At 58.9% G+C, this 18,835-nt stretch overlaps 1 protein-coding gene across 12 annotated transcripts; it reads right to left on the bottom strand.

Annotated features, from left to right (window-relative positions):
- Nucleotides 1–461: 461 nt before the first annotated feature.
- Nucleotides 462–18,699, bottom strand: ABCA7 (ATP binding cassette subfamily A member 7). Of its 12 annotated transcripts, none has more exons than XM_074337386.2 (47): nucleotides 17,762–18,699; nucleotides 16,593–16,821; nucleotides 16,409–16,502; nucleotides 16,072–16,213; nucleotides 15,872–15,984; nucleotides 15,655–15,731; nucleotides 15,236–15,304; nucleotides 14,796–15,000; nucleotides 14,574–14,713; nucleotides 14,308–14,424; nucleotides 13,926–14,093; nucleotides 13,524–13,741; nucleotides 13,066–13,242; nucleotides 12,487–12,709; nucleotides 12,127–12,348; nucleotides 11,849–12,050; nucleotides 11,461–11,571; nucleotides 11,072–11,243; nucleotides 10,632–10,763; nucleotides 10,406–10,545; nucleotides 10,044–10,181; nucleotides 9,635–9,819; nucleotides 9,479–9,551; nucleotides 8,949–9,151; nucleotides 8,680–8,740; nucleotides 8,381–8,485; nucleotides 8,137–8,291; nucleotides 7,791–7,915; nucleotides 7,611–7,709; nucleotides 7,109–7,396; nucleotides 6,867–6,899; nucleotides 6,570–6,747; nucleotides 6,316–6,485; nucleotides 5,760–5,958; nucleotides 5,437–5,552; nucleotides 5,000–5,144; nucleotides 4,789–4,912; nucleotides 4,307–4,436; nucleotides 4,114–4,234; nucleotides 3,977–4,039; nucleotides 3,228–3,334; nucleotides 2,906–3,047; nucleotides 2,160–2,294; nucleotides 1,987–2,090; nucleotides 1,627–1,719; nucleotides 1,087–1,327; nucleotides 462–976 (listed from the first exon to the last, which is right to left on the bottom strand). In XM_074337386.2, exons 2-47 carry the CDS (start codon nucleotides 16,656–16,658, stop codon nucleotides 821–823), a joined length of 6,477 nt encoding a protein of 2,158 aa, XP_074193487.2. In that variant the 5' UTR covers nucleotides 16,659–16,821; nucleotides 17,762–18,699; the 3' UTR covers nucleotides 462–820. The 12 variants fall into 12 exon arrangements, 8 of the variants coding, with proteins under 8 accessions (XP_074193487.2, XP_019599718.3, XP_088648313.1 ...); XM_019744159.3 differs by having other exon boundaries at nucleotides 5,781–5,958; XM_088792187.1 differs by having other exon boundaries at nucleotides 8,137–8,276.
- Between the last annotated feature and the right edge of the window lie 136 nt (nucleotides 18,700–18,835).

Here is an 18,835-nt window from a genome sequence, read left to right as displayed (position 1 = left end):
TCATTGCTCTGGGGCCGGGATCAGGAGGTGAGGGCTGGCTGGCAGGCTTCTGGCCTGGTGGGAAGGCCAGAGGTCTGGGCCACCCGCACTGGGCTCCTCTAAGCTATCCCAGACATTCCCGAGCCCTGACCTCAGGCCCACTTCATGGCCAGGCACTCATAGGTACCACCCTCAGGTGCTAGACCCATGTGGCACTCGGGGATCCTTGAGACCAGTGTCTGGGCTCTTATTAAGCCTACACTTGCATGTGAGACCCCCCACACACACTCCGTGGGCCCACCAGAGGTTTTTGCAGCTGGGGGTCCAGTCAGCTGGTTCTCACCTGTACCCTGTGAGACCTGTACTGAGTTGTCTGTTTCTACAAGCCCACATGTGCACATACTCAAGCTGGATCCAGCTGTGTGCACAGAGCCATCTGTGTACACACATGTAGCCTAGCACACAGACACACAGGCACACAGTTTCACACAACGGTTTTATTATTTTTCTTAATTGGGGAACAGTGTGTTTCTTCAGGGCCCATCAGCTCCAAGTCATTGTTTTCAATCTAATTGTGGAGGGCGCAGCTCAGCTCCAAATTCAGTCACTGTTGTCAATCTTAGTTGCAAGGGCGCAGCCCACCATCCCATGCGGGGATCGAACCAGCAACCCTGTTGTTAAGAGCTCGCACTCTAACCAACTGAGCCATCCGGCTGCCCCCACAACGGCTTTATTTCCTCCAGGGCAGTGGGCCCTCTGGGAGACTGGGAGCTAACTCCAGGCCATCTGTCCTGCCTTTGTCAAACCCAGGGCCTCCCACCAGCCCCAAAGAGGAGCGGGCTCACAGCACTGTCTCTGCCATGCTGGGGTTGGCCAGGAACCTGGTGATGAGTTTCGGGCCCTGCAGGCCTGGCCTGGGGTCCACCCCCACTCCTGCCTCCTGCTGGTCTTCGTCCTCCTCCTCCTTCCCCTGGTCCTCAGAGAAGTACAGGAACACCTAGCAGGCGGGCAGCCCAGCGGCCCGAGGGGACAGGAGTGAAGGTCAGCCTGAAGGGCTGGGCTACAGCCCCACCCTTGCCCCCAGAACCTCCCTGATGCTGTGGGCACCTCCTCCAGTGTGGTCTGGCTCACTGAGAAGTCCTCCACGCCATGTTCTGCCCCTTGTGTGGCCAGCTCCCCAAAGACATGTGCCAGGGCACAGTGCCCTCCTGTTGGCAGCTGGAAGCGTAGGCGGCCGCCATGCGCTTCTCGTAGCTGGGCCCCTGGGAACACTGCTGCCACAAAGGCTGCTGCAGGCTCAGAGTTCGTTGCAGGCACCCGCACAGTCAGCATGTGGCCAGCACCAAATCTGGGGTGGGCGGGCCAGGGCTACTAGACAGGCCCACAGCCCAACGGACCCACACCACCCTTCGACTCTCTTCTGGCTCCACCCTCAATGTCTGGCCCCTCTTGATCCCCCCACCCCCAATCCTTGCTCCATAAAGCACTCATCCCTTCTCGAATATGGCCTCTCCCAAGACCCACCACTCCTTCCCCTGTTAGAGCCATGCTGGCCTCTCCTCTGGCCCCACCTGCACCATCACCCTCACCCAGCCTACTCCTGCCCTCAATCACACAAGCCAGGCCCTTGAGACCTTGCCCTCTCACCTGCCCTTGAGGTGCTGGGGGCTCCCCAGGCAGCGGAACCGCCCGTTCACCATGATGGCCAAGCGCGTGCAGAGCGCCTCACACTCCTCCATGCTGTTGGGGGCCGAGTGCCATGAACTCCAGCCTGGACCACACTTCTACTCTGAATACTTCCCACCCATCTCCAGATCGCTTGGTCCTGGGAGTCAGGGTCTTCTGCCCCATGTCCTTACACTTGGGCTTGGCATCCTCCCCCACGGTCAGGACCACCCCATCCCGTTTGTCTGTGTGCTGTCTGCCATCCTCTCCCTGGGTCTACCTCTCCCCCCAGAGCATGGACCACCTTGACCCACAGCCCCAGGATCCAGGCATGGGCCCCACCTATGCGAGGTGAGCACCACAGAGCGGCCCTCTTGCACCATGGCCAGCAAGCTGTTCCAGAGGAAGCGCCGTGCACCAGGGTCCATGCCGGTAGTTGGCTCGTCCTGAGAGGAGGCGAAGGTAAGATGCAGTAAGACTAGCCCCACCCCTACCCAAGTCCCAAACACACATACCAGAAAGACCACTGGCGGGTCCCCCACCAGAGCCACAGCCGTTGCCAGCTTCCGCTTGTTGCCGATGCTGTAGGTGCCCGCAGGCCAGTCAGCGTACTGCCGGAGCCCTAGGTGTGCCAGGCCCATGCTCGCTGTCTGGACGAACCAGAGTGGTAGGCGACCAGAATAAATGTGGGGGGACCAAATGAGAGTTAGAGGGACCAGAGTAAGCAGGGAGGCCAGAGTGAGCGGGGATTGGGGGCAGAGTGAGCAGGGGGGACCAAAGTGAACTTGGGAACAGCGGAGTGGAGGGACCAGAGCAGGGGGGCACCAGAGTGAGCGGGGTCACCAGAGTGACCTTTGGGAGATCAGAGTGAAACTGGGGCCAGGTAGAGGGGGCATAGTGAGCGTGTGGAACCCGAGCCGAGGGCAGGACCAGAGAGGATGGGAGTGGTAGGGCTGGGGCTAGGATGGGGAGAAGGTAAATAAAGGAGTTGGGGCCAGAGCAAGCATTGGGTGGGACTGACACCTGGAGGGTGGGGCCTAGGGCAATGGGGGAAGGGGGCGCTCTAAGTCCTCAGCCAGAGGTGGAGTCATGGAGAGCGGGCAGGTCCCTGAGTAGGGAGGCAGCAGTGGACCCACATGAATGTAGGAGCTGGGGGAGGACAGGGGCAGTGTCCAGAGGATAAAGGGCAGGTGGACCTCACAGGGCCAAGGAGAGCCAGTGAGGGCTGGGATCCAGAGGTCCTGGCAGGGTAGTGGGTCACCTGGGCAACCTCGGCCTCCTGGACGCCACGAAGGCGTGCAAACAGCTCCAGGTGCTCACGGCCAGTCAGCAGCTCGAAAATGGCATCCGACTGAGGGCAGTAACCCATGTGGCAGTGTGCGGTGACTGGTTCCTGGGTCATGCTGAGGATGGTGGACAGGGGGTTCAGGGAACTGGCTAGACCCTAGGCATGCTAGGACAAACACAGGGAGCCACCTACCTCAGACCACTCGGGTAAGGGATGGGGTATCTCGGGGCCCACCCTGTCCCTTTGTGGCAATGTTGCAGGCTCAGGGCCCCGCCCCCATCCAGAGTCCCCTCACCTGTGGCCTGCCAGAATGGCCTCACCCCCGCTAGGCAGTGTGTTCCCAGTCACCATGCGAAATGTGGATGTCTTCCCTGCTCCATTCACGCCCAGCAGCCCGAAACACTGTGATGACATCCACAGAGGGCATTTGACAAGGCCTCAGATCCAATGCCTCTGATTCTGGGTGGGTTTCTAAGTTTCTGTATGGAGGGCTCTGAGCAAGAGTGATCCCTGGGGCAAATATTGGGGTGTGGAGGGAGGCAGAGGGCTGTCACTTAGCAAGGAGGGATTATTGGCACATGGGATCCTGGCACACAGTAGGTATCCTATAAAGGTCATAAATAACAAGTGTGCCATACATATCGGAACTCGAGATTTCTGAGTGTTTTCTGCCACATGGGGGGGTGGGGCGGTACTCAGGCTGAGTGCAGTCAGCCTGAGGTGGAGATGTTGGCTAGCACACAGTAGGTGCTTGATAAAGGTTACTGGCATGTGTGGTGGCACCCAATAGGTGCTCAATAATGAATATGCTTGTCCTCAGTATGGTCTTACTAATACCTTATTGCACACAGTAGGGCTCTAAATGCAAGCATGCAGTTGGTGCTTAATGAGAGTTTTTGGGCTTAAAACAGGAGCTCAAATGTCAGCAGCCAGTAGGTTGTAAATAAAGGGCAAAAGGCACACAGGAGTTCAATATAGGGCAGTGGGCATGCAGTAGGGCAGCCTCTCACTGCCCCTGCACCAGGACCTCCACCCTGCACTCACCTCACCGGGGGGGATCCCCAGACACAGGCGGTTGACAGCTGGTGTCTTCTGCCCAGGATACACCTAGAAGGAGTGCAGGACCCTGAGAAAGGTGGGTGGGCCAGTGGAAGCTCCCTCACCCAGCGCTCTGCACCAACCTTGGTCAGGTCCCGCAGTACCAACACGTCTCCCTGGGTGGCCCCTTGGATCACACGTTCCCGCTCACGGGCCACATCCTCATCCTCCTCCCCCAGGGAGGGCAGCAGCTTCAGCTTGGGTCTAAGGAGAGATACAACAGTGGGCCCAAAGCCAGATCCCGGCCCCTGCCACACTGCCCTGGTCCCCACTGACTGTGGCAGGAGGAGTGTGCGGTGCTGTAGCAGGAGTGTGAAGAGGAGGAAGAGGGGCCCCTGTACCACCATGGCCAAGAGGTTCTTGCCGACCACCTCCCAGCGCAGGGGTGACTGGAATTGCCTGTCTCCTGTGGGAACAGGAAGGAGAGACTGTGTTCTTAAAGGGGCTTGGTTTCTGAGCCCCTCCCCATCTAGGTCAGCTTGAGTTCATAAGGGACCAAGAACTGGATAGGCCACTCAACTGGAGTCTAATTGATATAGAACAGTGGTATCACAACCTCCATTATTTAGGGCCTTAGACCTCTTGTGATATAATCCAAGATAGAATTATCTTCTATGGCTGCTTTTCTGTACCTCTAATTTGACCCAAACTTGGGGCCACCTAAGACCTTCAGTTCTCTTCCTGGGGACTGCTGTTTGTCCCTACCCTGTATAACTGATTCTTGGCTGGCACTTCCCCACTTTGAGGGAAGTTCTCACCGAAGCGCTCAAAGGCATCAGCCATGGCCTGGTTCCGCACCATGTCGATGAGCCCCCGACCCAGGCAGAAGTGGGGGAAGATAAGGAAGACCTGTTTTAGGATGCGGCTCACCTTCTGCAGCTTCTGTTCAGGGGAAGAAAGAGGGAGAAGGATCAAAAGCTAAGGCCCCAGCCCAGCCCCAGCCGGAGGACCAGCCTTACAGGGTCCTACCTGATCAGAGAAGAGCTCAAGCACGAAGGTGGCCATGCTGCCATTAATGCCAATAAAGAGGTTGATGCAGGTGAGCGCCACGTAGGCCGTGCTGGGCACGGAGAAGAAGAAGGAGGCTGGGTACATGAGCGGCGTTATTGACCAGCTGAAGGGCAAAAGAAGTTGTCAGGTAACCACTCAAGAGGGCTGAGCAGCCATGAGAGGAATACAGAGCTCTCCTCCTATCTTCTGCACTGCAGACCCCTATTAATGTGAATTAAGATGAGCTTTTAAAGCCACCTTGGCACACTATTGAATTAGATCTCACTTGGGGTCACCTCAGACCTCCATATCCTCTTCCTCTCCTTGGGCGCTGCCACTGAGTCCCATCTCACTCAACAGTGTTGGCAGGGAGGGGAGGTCAGTAAGAATAGGACTTGAGGGTCTGGGGGTCTCACCCATACAGTAGCAGCAACAGCAGAAGGGTGAGCAGGTTGGCAGGGGCCACGTACGCCCTCTGCTGGAAGACCAGAAAGATGAGCACCACAATGCATGCTGGCACCAAGTAGTTACACTGCACAAGAGATGGCAGTTACCTTCAACTGTGCAGGGATGGGCACTGATACCCTCAGCCCCTTAACCCACTCTGACCACCCTGTGTTTGGGGTAGCAGGACATGAGGTCTCCCACAGTCCCAAAACTTCACCCTGGCCATCCTCGACAAGTCCCTGCCCAGGAAGGGGCCAGAAGGGGCAGTGACAAGTGGTGTCTGGGCCCCCACCCCTCTGGGCAGTCCCTGCACCATGTCCCAGAGAAAGTTGCCAAGCCAGTAGAGTGTGGGGGGCAGGCCGCCCATGAACTGCAGGTGTTTGGCTCGGGTGACGCGCTCCTCGATGAGGACAAGGGTGAAGCTGGCTGGGACGAAGGACATGGCAAAGACCACGCAGATGGAGACAAGCACGTCCACAGAGGAGGCCATCCTGGGGGCAGGGGTGCATGAGCTATTCAGGGCAGAATTGTGCATGCCACAGGGCTGGTCACGTGTGGGAGATGGCCCATGCCATTTGGGGATGAGGGTGGGTGGGTCACTTGGCAGGGAGAGGTTGGACAGGTCTCCAGGAGGGTAAAGGTTGATGTGACAAGGACGTGCGGGCTGTTGGGGGGAGACGAGTACACTGAGCCTGACGATGTCCCATCACCCTGGCCTAGGGAGTGGACAGGGGCATTTGCTGCTCCCCATTTATAAAGCAAGAGCATGCAGAGTGCAAATCCAGCTCCACCATCCAAAAACAATCGGGAAACAGGTGGGGGAAGACACACAGGGCAGAGGGACTCACAGCATGGCCTCAGACAGCTGCTCCTTGGTGAGGTTCAGAGGGTGGTTGAGTGTGGTGATGCTGTAGGCACCGCTGGCAGGGCCTAGGGGCAGGCGGGCGTGTAGGAGGGCATTGTTGGCTCGGTTGACAAAGGCAACCATGGCGTGCCAGCCCTTGTTGTTGAACCAGATCTAGGGTGGGGTCAGGGCCGAGGGGTCAAGACAATGGGGTCAGCCCTACCCCTGCCAGCCACCTGCCCACTACCTCATTTCCACCTTGAGGCTGTCCTGCGCGTCCAGACCATGAGCCCACTTTGTGAGGTTGTTCAAGACACGGTCGAGCGCCCCACCAGACTGGGGGCTCAGCAGCACACGCAGCTCCTCCAGTGAGCGGCCCACCTCATGCCCTGAGGGCAGGCCTGTGTCTCGGCCCCCCAGGGAGAAGCCCCCATACCTGTGGGGAGTGGGAGCAGGTAGTGGGAGCTGTTGGCCAGGGCGGATGAGATGGGAGAGCCCCCTAGTGGGCAGGCAGAGGGCGCAGGAAGGGAACCCAGGGCAGGGGCCCTGCCTCACCTAACCTCATTCACCCATTTCTTAGTCTTCAGGCTGAGAGAGAGAGAGAGAAAGAGAGATGTGAGGGAGACAGACAATGCCGGGTGCTGGGGGTCGGGTGAGACAAACAGAAAGGGGTGAGGCATGGCACTCAGGAGGCCCTCAGCCCTGATATCCACCCTGACCTCCCTGGATACCAGACCATCTCCTGGGCCTGAGGACCCATGTGACAGCCAGGCACACCGAGTCCAGCTGTGGCTCACCCCTGGTGCACCAGGCGCGGGTAGGTCTTGACCAGGAAGTCGGATAGGTTCCGGCCTGTCAGATTCTGCACAACTTCACCTGAGCTGGTCAGCACCTGGGGTGGTGGGGGCCCACCAGCTGCGGCAGGGCAGTCGGGCAGCAGGAGGCGGGAACCAGGCCGGCTGCACTGGCAGGCAGGGGATGGAGACTCCAGGGTCCAGTTGCCACTGGCCAAGATCTTGGCCACGTTGGCGGGAAGCTCAGGAACCGAGAACCAGCAGACAGTGGGCTGTGTGCACTCAGGTGCCCTGGGGGGGTGGGGCAGGGCTGTGGGCACCAACTTACGGGGACAGGGCAGGACAGGGCTGTGGGTACCCCACTCCCAGGGATGCTGAAATGTGGAGGCTCCCAGGTTCCAAGCAGGGATGGGGGATGCTGCAGGCACCCTTGAGGACCACTGGCCAGAGCCCAGACAGGGAAACTGAGGCCAGAGAGAGGCAAGGTCCAGTCCGGGGGCCTCACCTGTGGGAACTGTTCTGCATGTAGGGGTCCTCCAATCCTGCCTCTTCCAGCAGTGCCTCCAGCAGGCGGGCATGCTCAAGGTCCCCTGGGGCATCCTCACTGTGGGAGGTGCAAGGTCAAAGCTATGCCCATGGGTTCCTGCTCCTCTCGCCACCAGGCCCCTCTCCTTTTCCTCCTCACCTGAAGAAAGACATCTGGGCACCATACATGCTGGGACTAAGCCGCAGAGCCGGGTAGTACCCAAAAGGAGGCACGATGAGGCTGAACACCAACGCCAAGCCCACAATCAGCGCAGGCAGCACAATCTGAAGGACCAGCCATCAGCTACCTTCCCCACCCACCCTCCAGGTCTGCCGTACCCTTTCCTGCTCCCGCTCTACAACCATCCATGGCTCCTCAGTGCTCTCAATAAAGGTGTGCAGGGTAGGGGATACACCTGGGGTTAGGCAGTTGAATGAGGCCACAGAGTGGAGAACAGGCATCCAGGGTCTCCCATGCACCCTCCCTGGGTCTTAGCACCCCTCACCTGTGCAAACAGGCCACGGCGGCTGCGGCAGGCAAGCAGAAAGCGCTTGAGTAGCAAGGCCCGGAGCTGTTGGCAGGTCAGCGCCCAGCCCTGTACCCGGCCTGTGGCCTTGGGCCCTGAGCCCTGCAGGGCCTGTGTCTCTGGGGCAGACCCGACTGCGGAAGATGGGAGGATCACTGCTCATGCCGAGGGGACCAGGACGGGCCACAGAATAGGTCCACAAGGTCAGGGTAGGACAACTCACCTGGCTCTCCATTCTCTAGGGCTGACTCCTTGAGCAGAATTTTGAGCCGCGTAGTCACATCTGGGTGAGTAATGCCCGTGCACGGGTGCTGTCTGTGGCTGCCAGCTGTGGAGCCACCAGGGTCAGGGGTTAATGCTCAGCCTGGGGTCTGGGTCAAGGTCAAGGGACACAGATGAAGGGGATTAGGAATCAGGGATGGAGGTCAGGGCTATGCCTTGGGGCAGACTCAGCCAGGAATCAGGACTTGGTATAAAGTCAGGTCCAACCCTGGACTGCAGTTAGGGATCAAGGACAGGGACCTGAGGCTGCACCCTCTGTGTCCGTGTCCACAGCACAGTCTTCTACCACCTTCAGGAAGATCTAGGGAAACAAAGCAGGGAGCTCAGAGCCTGGGAAACCACAGGAAGGCGCTAGGGACTCGAGTGCCACTCAACCCCTATACTCCTCAAGGGACTCTGAGTCTCAGGCCTCCACACCTGCCTGGCCTCCTCCCTGGGGTGCCCTGCAGTCAATAAGCACCCCTTCTAAGCACCACCTCCTCCAGGCAGCCCTCCCTCAGTTGCCATACCTCCTCGAGGCTGGTGTCAGAGATCCCGTAGCTGGCTAGCCCCAGCTCCCCCAGATGCTGGTCCAGCTCATGGAAGAGCTGGGTGAAGCTGCCATCTAGGGCGCCCCCATAGGGCAACACCAGCACCAGCTCGTGGGGCAGATCCTCGACCAGCCGTGCCCCAGGAACCTGACGCTGCACCATGGCCAGCAGCTGGGGTACACCTGGGTGGACGGGGGTTACATCAGGAGCCCTGGCAGGGTGAGAAGCCCTAGCTGCTGCCTCACCCCTCCCATCCCAGCCTCCCTGGGGAAAGGGGCTAGGGTGATCCACAAGGGGCCTGTGCCTGCAGGCAGAGGAGGTCAGGGCTAAGCACCTGAGGGCAGTACCTGATCTGGGGTGAGAGCTGGAGTCATCCAGGCTCAGACATAGATTTCTGTCTGGGCTCAGCTCAGGGCCAGGGGTCCAGTCTGGGATCATAAAGCCCTGTTGCCCTGAACCAAGCCACTGCCATCAGACCCTCCCTCTGGCTCTGCCACACCAGCCCTTACCGGCCCATCTACCCTGGCTGCCTGGCTCCCTTTCCTGCCCGGCATCCATGCTGTCCTCCAAGTCAAAATCACCCTGTGGGTAGAGGGGCACCAACTGTCATGGCCATCAGGGCTGGACAGGGCCATCGGGGGTCAAGGGTCAGCTCTAGCCCTCACCTTTGTGCTGACAGCCAGGGGCTTGCCATCCTTTACCAATGTCAGGTAGTAGCCGGATCCCAAGTGACGACGCAGGAAGAGTGGGGAGCCACAGCAACATAAGCGGCCACCTGCCACCACTGCCACACGGTCTCCTAAGAGCTCCGCCTCATCCAGGTGCTGGGTGGAAAGAATCAGTGTGCAACCTGGGCAAAGGGACCCAACCCACATGTACTATCGAGCCCTCAGGTCTTTGGCTAAGCTATAGCCTCTGTCAGGAATTGCCTGCCCCATGTGGCAAACTCATACTCATCCCTCAAAACCCCATCCCCAGCACCTCCTCATTAGAAACCTTTTCTTCTCATCAGAAACCTTTTTCTGGCTCCTCAAGCAGAATCCAGGGGAACCTTAGGCCACCTCCAACACTTACCTTTCCGGTATTTGAGCAGCAGTTCCCAAATTTTGCGACGGGAAGCAGGGTCCACTCCAGCTGTAGGCTCATCCAGGATAACGACCTGGGAGCCACCCACAAAGGCAATGGCCACTGAAAGCTTCCGCTGCATCCCACCTGGGCAGGGACAGCAACTGGGATCTCAGCATGACCCCCCTATCTTCAGCAGGGCTGCCTCCCCTCTCCACAGTCCTTTCCCACCCACCTGGACCTCAAAGCCTGGCTCCTTCTGGGTCCCTTAGATTTCCTCTGGCTTCCCATTAACCTTGGGATAAAACCCCAGCTCCCTCCCCAGCCTCATCTCCTATGGACCTGGAGACTCCTCCCCAGGCTAAGCTCACCAGAGAGGTGGCGTGTCTGTGCGTGCCGCTTAGGAACAAGCCCCACGTCCTGCAACAGACGGTCCTGCTCTGGGCCAATGGCAGCTGCACTCAGTCCCTTCAACCGGCCATAGAACCAGAGGTGCTCATCCACGGTCAGCCTGCAGCCGTAGACGAAAGCAATGACCACCACGGCAGGCAGGCTAACAGAGAACACCCAGTCCCTCCCAGGCCCGTGGGGACTCACATGTCAAACAGCATGTTGTACTGGGGACAGATGCCCAGGTGGGGCCGGATGGACGCCATGCTGGACCGGATGTCATGGCCCAGGACACAGGCAGATCCACCAGTGGGTGGAAAAAGGCCACTCAGGATGGACCTAAGGGTACAAGGGTCACAGAGCAGCTATTCCTTCAAAAGTGGAAATTGAAGCCCCCAAAGAAGGGGCAACAGCATTTATAGAGCACCTATTATTGTATGCCCAGACCAAAGGCATGTCATGCCCTGTTCTACAGAAAAGAACAAGAAGCTCAGAGAAAACAGTCATCTCCTGCCTATTGTATGTAAAGTGAACTGGGGTCCCATCCCCCACTGCAGAGACAGGAACCTTCCAGCCCCAGATGCCTTTCCATTGAACAGATGTATAAACCGAGGCCCAGGGGAAGGAAGGGGGTGGCAGCCACTCACAATGTGGTTGTCTTGCCAGCGCCGTTATGGCCCAGTAAGGCAGTGATGTGGCCCTGGTAGAAATCCAGGCTGAGCCCACGCAGGGCAGGTGTCGGGTTGCCAGGAAAGTGCTTTTCCAGGCCCCGTATGGAGACCCCTGGAATCAGGCCAGGTGGAGCCTCTTCCACCAGCTCTGTGGAAGAAAGGTAATCAGCTGCAGGAGCCCTTGGGAGGCCCTTAGAACTAGTCTTTGGAGTCAGAGGCCTTCTGGGTTGCAGTCTATAGGAGTTCAGTAAACCCACATGGGCCTGGGGAGCTGGGAGTGTCCAGAGGTAGATCTGTGGGAACTTGGGTTTTTGGGGAACCTGGGGGTCCAGACAGGAAGTGGCTATTAAGGCTTATCTCCTCACCCTTCGGGTCCTTTGGGTCTGGAGGCAGGGTGGGTCCCTTGGGGGGTCTAGGCCCAAACCAGTAGCTCCTCCGGAACGGAAAGTCCCACGGTTCCGGGATCCCATACTGGCCTGGGGGAGCAGTGCTCAGTTACCCTCTGAGCCCATTCCCCTGGAGCACACCAGCTTCTGGCCATACACTTGGGATCATGGCATCCAAGTAGGAGGTAACTAGGAAACCCCATCCACCTGCCCCAGGCCATCCCTCAAACGCAGCCACATGTTTGCGTGCACTAGGAACCCCCACCCTCTGGCCTAGGGTCCACCCCATCCTGGGCGGGCCCTGCCCCTCAGCCCAGTCTCCTTGGTGCAGGTGCACACAGTGGGAGTCCCTACTCATAGGGCTCACCTGGGCACACGGCCTCCAGGTACCAAGTGGAGAGGCCATAGAGCATGGCATCCAGCAGCAGAAGGCCCGAGACCTGGGCCAGGCTGAAGACATCAACCGCAGGCCTGGTGCCCATGTTGTGCCACTGCACGCCCTCTCCTTGCTCCTCTAGCAGCGCCAGGCTCTCACAGCCAAAGCCAAAAGCCACTGGTGACAGAAGACTCTGTGGGTGGGGGCGGGTAGGTCAGCGATCAAGCACAGCTGAAAGAATCTCCCACCTCACCCCGTCCAGCTCTCACCGCGGCCACGCGGACACCTGCAGGTAGCTGGTCTCGCCAGGCTACGCACAGCACATAGGGCAGATACAGCACGAAGTAGATGAGGCCTCCACAAGCGGCCGACAGGTTAGCATGGGAGAAGAAGGTGCTCAGCAAGAAGCTTTGGACCACTGTGGCCACAGCGAAGGCAGCCAAGAACAGGAAGAGCACAACTGGGTGGCTGTAGGGGAGAATGTCCCCAAGCTGCAGGAGGCAAAGGGAGGTCAGGGTCAGGCGCACGGATTTGCGCAGAGGTGCTCACCCACGCAAGGCACCTCCTGCCTGTTACCCTCCCCTGTGCGCAAGTCCATTCTGCAGCCTGGAAGACTGAGGCACGCCCACCTTGAGTACCAGCACGAGCAGTACAGTGCTGAGAAGGAAGGGCCCAAGGCAGCTGAGGAACCAGCCCAGCCATAGCACAGCACCACTGAGCCCCATGGTACGCATCATGTAGCGCAGCTGTGTTTCCTTCTCGCGAACCACAGCCTTCACCGTCAGCGCCACAGAGTAGATCCAGGCCAGCGTCAGAAAGAGTGGCAGCGACCGGCTCAGCACACGCAGGAACCTGGGGCAGCAGGGGTGGAGGCTAGAGACGCTGTGTAGCCCCCATCTGGCATGATGGTTCACAACCTGGGATCCCAAGGAACAGCCAGCCACACACCTTCGTCCTTCCTTATCCTCAGGCCCCCTCATTCAATCTCAGGATCCCAGCTGTCAGCACAGGCCATGTTATCCCTACACTCAGAGACCCCAGACTCTCGCAGATTCCTGCTCCTCCTGCCACACGGGTCACAGGGGGTATGGTCCACCTAAATCGGCAGTCCGCAGCCTTAACTGCATAAATTTTCCAAAAGCAGCCTGGGTCCCACCAGACACTCAGGAATCTGGCAGCTGGGAGAGTGAGTGAGGAGGGACACTCACGCATCGTCCACGTAGCAGGGGTAGGGTATCTGCTGCAGGTAGAGGCCGGCGCGGGGAGCGCTGCCGCTCAGCACTCGCACCGCCGCATGCTCCAGCATGTCCTGCAGGTACACAAAGCCTCCCCACACATAGTGCATGTCTGTCAGGGGGTCAGCAGCGGGGCCGGGGTCCCAGAACCTGCAAAGGGAACGGCTGGAAACTCTCAGGACTCTGTCCTTCGAAACCTTAGCTCCATACCCACCAGCTCAACTGAGTGCCAGCCAAGCATGAAGCCTAGGTGTTGACCCCGCCCACCAAGGCCTTGGGCATGCCCCTTATGCAAGCTTAGTCCCACCCACCACGGAGCCCAATTGATCCAAGGAATTCTGGGCTCTGCCTGCCATTGGTCTCCGAGAGCCGGATGCCCCGGTCCCGCCCATTACGCTCTCGGCAGCTCCCACAGGTGGCCGCATCCCCACCTGTCCTGGATCTTGTTGGTTCTGATGACGTTGTCTATGTCCATGCGTATCTTGATGCGCACGTGACCGGGGCCTGGGAGGTGTTCTGGCTCTGGAGGGTCCTCCGGGCCCAAGAAGACGACACCGGCCCAGAAGCGGTGCTGGGCAAGCAGCTCCAGAGCCCGCTCCACCAGAGCTGCCTCTGAAGGCACTGCCTCCAGCTTGTCCAGGGTCACACACTGGGAGAGGGATGACGGGGGTGTTGCCTAGGCGTGGGTTCGAGGCACCTGGGGTGCTGCCCCCCACCTCTGGGCTGAGCCGTGCTTCCTCCTGGGAGCCCCAGTGCAGGGCACACTCCTCCATCAGAACCCCCACAGGGCATGCTGGTTCCCCAAAGGGTTCCCCAAGTGGACGGTCTCTCACCTCCATTGCACGGCCAAGCATGCCCACCAGGTGCCCCACATCAGCATACACCTCCTGCCAGCTGTGGCCACCCTTGTGGGGATCCAGAAAGGCTTGAAGGACCTTCACCTGGTTCTGGCCTCCTGGTCCTGGTTGCCTCCTTCCTTTATCCTGAATTTGCAGGAGCCTCTGGAGGGCGGTGGGGGAAGGTGGGGGTCTGCATGGGGCATTCAATGCCTCATCACCCCTCTTCCCATCCCTGGGGCTTGTCCTTATGATAGAGGCCACATTTCACTTCCATACCCTTGTCCAGGAGGCCCTGACCCACACCCTAACCCTCAGCAGGGGGTGATATGGCTGGAGAGGCTGTAGACGCATCTGCCGCCCTCCATCCGGGCCCCACCTGCAATATGGCTACATTTGCACTGTCATTCATGAAGTTGAAGAACTGGGGTCCCAGCACCTCCCAGACTTCCTGGACATCTTTCAACAAAGCCAGCTCTTGGAAGGTCCGGTTCACCTGCAGGTGGCAGGAGTCAAGATCAATGCCAGGCTCACCAGTTCACAACCCCTCCTCTGAGTGCTGGCACCTGCCTCCTGGGACCATCCCCAGCCTGGTCTGTCATCCACCTGGGCTGAGGGAGGACCCAGGACCCCTCCTGCTCTCACCTGGGCCATGAGCTGCCGGGTGAAGGGCGTGTCGGGTGCAAACAGCAGTTTCCCCAGGACTAGCGGCTTCAGGCGCCTCCAGAGCAGGTGGGACAGTGGGTGCATATCCAGAGCCCCCATGAACTCAGTGCAGGCAGGGCCTGGGACGGGGGTGCCATGAGGCCCTTCCCCCACACCCACCACCCCATTTCCCAGACTGGGAAATCCAGGTCAGTTACTCACTCAGGCCATTGTCAGGTAGGACAGGCTCCTGCCCCACCAACTCCTTTAGGTCGCTGGCCTCATACCAATTGAGAGAGGGCCCCCCAGGGACACTAGGCCCCCTGGCACTGCAGAGGGCTTCTGACACTGCCTCCAGGGGACCACCTGTCTCTCGGAGTCTCTGTAACAGTGCACGCAGCTCTGCCAGGCTGGGCAGCCCCCGGAGCTGGAGAGAGGTCACCAAGGGGCACTATCAGTCCTCCCTCCTGCATGGTTCCACCACCAAACCTTAACCAGAGCAGGACACCCTGCCAGGAATGTCTTCTCTGGCTCTTTCTGCTCAAGTCCCCTGAAAAAAAACCCACCCAAGGGAAGTGCCCAGGGCTGTCCTGTCACCCCCTTATCAGGCAGCTCATCCTTATAGTTTCCGGCCTGGGGTGGAGGATGAGGGGATCTCTTACCTCCTGGGCCAGGTCCTCTGCTGCTTCCACTGACTCCTGGACTTGGCCCAGCACTGACCTCAGGGACTCCTGGAAAGAAAGATGACAAAGGTGACTATGACCTTGACTGAGGTCTCACTAGGAGTCAAGCACTTTGCCAGGCTCCTAGGCAGTCCGTACTATCACAGATTCCATTTTATAAATAGGGAAACTGAGGCTCTGAGAGGCATACGGATTCATTCAAGGTGTCAAAGGTTAGAACCACCACCATGCCCAACACGGCCTGTCTGGGCATCGAGAGGCCAAAGAACATCACTCCTGGTGCCAGAAACAGTCCAAAGGCTTGGAGGCTGGAATCAGCAGCCCTGGGAGGGAAGCAATGTGCTGGACCTGGATGGGGTGGTGCCAGGACTCCCAAAGTCAACCCTGCTCCACCTCACCCCTCGCAAGAGTGTCCCCAGCAGCTCAGTGGTCAGGGATGGTCCCTCCTGTGGCCGGTCACTCGACTGAGGCCAGTCTGGAGGAGGAATACATGGAAGCACAGGATTAGGCTAAGCTTGGCCTAAAACCCCACCCCCACCCCATGCCCATTTCACAGCTGGGCAAGTGGAGGCTCAGAGCTCAGCCCCACTTGCCAGAGGACCCTGGCCCTCTCACCTGCTCTGCGTGCAGCCCTTAGTGTGGGCATCAGCTTCCCCAGGCTGGCCAGCATCCTGTGGGCACTGGGGCCCCCGAGGACAATGCGGGCATCTGCCAGGAGCCGGGAGACCCTGCAGACAGAGAGAGGGTGGGAGGCAGGGGCTGGGCAGATACCCCCATACCTGCCCACGGCCACCGCACCCACAACGCTTGCTCACAGGGTGTCATTAAAGTTGCTGAAGACACCAGGCTCCTCACCGGGCGTGCGCTGCGGGAAGCAGGTGTTGTTCACATTACAGAGGAGACCCTGGAGCCAGGGTATGGTGCCCGCTGAGGGCAGAGGCTTGTTGGGGAAGTGACCTGTGGGGACACCAGGTGTTGAAGGCCTTGCAGGAATCCTCACCATGATCCCACCCTCTGGCCAGAGCGCTCACTCTCAGCTGTTTATTGGTTACTGGGTCTGCGCTCCCTGGCGCTTGCTCACTGGAGCCCTTTGGATAGGGTGACCCCTTGCCTCCCCCCTTACACAAAGTACCTGGACCCTGGGGGGCTTACATTCATGCTGCTCCAGTGGGGGGTGGGAATGGCGGACAGCCACCAGGATGAAGAACAGAAAGAGAGGCCAAAACAATTCCACCAGGAACTGGATCTGGGGGAGACGCAACAAGAGGGGTGGTGGGGAACAGTGTGAGTGAGGCGCCTGGGCCTCTCCACCCTGGCCCAAATGCCCGGGAGTTACCGGCTGTCTCCTACGATACAGAAAATTCTTCCAAAGCAGCAGCATCAACTGCGTCCAGAAGGCCATGGTAGGAACAGATAGGAGATAGGATGGAGGGGTCAAGCTGAGGACATGCTGTGTGGCTGCGGGCAACTCTCTGTCCCTCTCTGAACCTGGTTCCTCTATCCCGTCGAGCAGGATTCCTGGACGCACGGCCCTGAGTCAGGCAAACAGTGAGTGCCTACTCCACCTAAGGGGTGGAGTGAGCCAATGTGAGCCCTGCCCTTGCATCTTATTGGCTATCAGGGCTGTCGCTCTCTGCAGGGCTACAGCTGTGGTACGAACGCCCATCCTCTAATCCTTCAGGGGGCGGGGCGTCGGATTAACTCTTTCATCACCAGGCTCTACCCTAAGCCCACTTGGGGGCCTCCATATCCTGGCCCCCAGCCTTATCCCCAACCTGGGAAAGACTCCCCATTCCCCTTGCTCTTCCCCAATGATAATAGCATTGGGTGCTGGCTGGATACGCCTGGCTGGAACACAGGTCAACCCAGGAGCCCAAAGAGACAGAGAGGAGCAGAGTCACCCGGCTGGAGGCAGGATCCCAGTTCTGCCCACCCCTCTTGTATTATTTATCACTCAGAAGAACCCCAAAATCCAGAAAATGGGTTAGGAGAAGAGGCAGCGATGGAAGCTGCTGGAACCAGCTATTCTTGACCGTCCCTTGCTTGGAACTGTCCAGCTCTGGCCTACTTCATGATTTCACAGATAGGGAAACTGAAGCCGCCAGAGGGGCAGGGAGATGCCACAGCTCACATACGAAGAGGGAACTAGAACCCAAGACCCCGGACCCCTACTCTATAACTCTTCTTTACATCAAGTGGAATCTGCGGGACCAGCCTGTTTCTCCATTTGTAAAACCAGGGCAGAAAGCTTGGAGTTCTAACGGGGAAAAGGGGCTGCAGGTGTACGATAGCAAAGTCCCTCTCAGTTGACTTTAATACCCAATCTCCCCCTTGAGAATTAGTGGTCGATTCTGCTATCCCCCAACACTTAACTGGCAAGGAGCCAAGGTGAGCCAGTCTGGACTCGGCCCATACCCCCTAATTCCCAGGGATCCTGCCTCCTTCCCACTCATCTCCACCCCCGCAACCTCTCAAGGCCTTCCTTTCTCTCTGGGACCCTCTCACCGTTCCAGTCCCCAGTGCTAGCCCCTTTCCCTCCGCCCGACAGCCGCCTGGAAACGCGGCCCCTTTAAGAGAAGCCCCCCCCCAGTGGGGGCGGCGCCGCTGCAGCAGACAGAACGTTACATCCCACGCCCTCGGCAGCGTCGGGCTCCGCCCCTGCGCACTACTATTGGTAATGATGTCCGCCACTCACAAACCGGGCCAGCCGGGGCTCCGCACGCCGAATGAGCGGGTGGGGTCACAGCGGGGCGACCGAGCCGGTTTACTTAAAGGGACCGCTCCACTCGCCTCTTGCTGCATCACCATGGGGTGGCGGGGCGCCAGGATCCCTAGACGCCCTCAATGCAGTTCCGGTAGTAGGAAGTCCCTTTCTCCCCTCTCCCGAGGGACCTAGCCAGACTCGCCCTATTACCCTGCATTTGTCCATCAGGAAAACGGGGCTTCAACTATTCTTCATTTCACAAATATTCCCTAGTGCCCAGTGATACAGGTGATGGCAGAAGGGGCACAGGGGCCCCAACAGTCTAAGATCATAGTCCTGGGTCTTAATGGTCGCCATGATTTTCAGGAAAATCTCGGGATCGGTTGCCTGTTCCGCAAAATTGGGTATGTTTCACAAGATCATGTTGAAGATAAAACAATGGTGTGGCTCCACAGCTCTGAAGGCACTGGGAAGGGCGAGCAGTGTGGGGAGGGCTCCGTGGAGGAAGGAGGGGTTTTTGCTGTTGGGGCTTTTCAGATGAATAGGAGTTTGTCAGGGAGGGAACTCCAGGCCTAGTGAAGGCACAAGCAAACACCTGAGGTTCAATGATGGAGTGCTGGGTGGAGCCCCAGCTGTCAGTGTGGGGGTGGCAGTGGTGTTGAGGCCCCAACCTTTTTAACCAGCCAGGAGCCCCAGCCTCTTTCCCTACCCCATGTCCAGGCCCTCAAATCATTTGTTTGACCCAGACTCTCCTGTACCCTGGGCCTCAGCTTCTCATTCTCCTAAGGCAGCTGTGAGGACGAGATATTTGTGTCCGCCCCCGGGACCCCAGAAAGGATCCAAGTAATCACCTCCCCCAGGCTGCCTCTGATACC

This window comes from Rhinolophus sinicus, chromosome 15 (assembly GCF_057876585.1).
Source record: "Rhinolophus sinicus isolate RSI-liver-muscle chromosome 15, RSI-T2T, whole genome shotgun sequence".
In the NCBI taxonomy this organism is placed as follows: Eukaryota; Metazoa; Chordata; class Mammalia; order Chiroptera; family Rhinolophidae; genus Rhinolophus; species Rhinolophus sinicus.
The sequence above is the reverse complement of the archived record's forward strand: the minus strand, read 5'-3'. Positions and strand labels throughout refer to the sequence as shown.

Excerpts from the sequence above, each read along its gene's own strand:
- ABCA7 (XM_074337386.2), bottom strand. The coding sequence starts at position 16,658 with ATGGCCTTCTGGACGCAGTTGATGCTGCTGCTTTGGAAGAATTTTCTG. Across the intron at positions 10,182-10,405 it reads ACAGACACGCCACCTCTCTG|GTGGGATGCAGCGGAAGCTT; the intron begins GTGAGCTTAGCC and ends GTCCCTGCCCAG. Across the intron at positions 7,710-7,790 it reads GCCCAGATGTCTTTCTTCAG|TGAGGATGCCCCAGGGGACC; the intron begins GTGAGGAGGAAA and ends CACCTCCCACAG.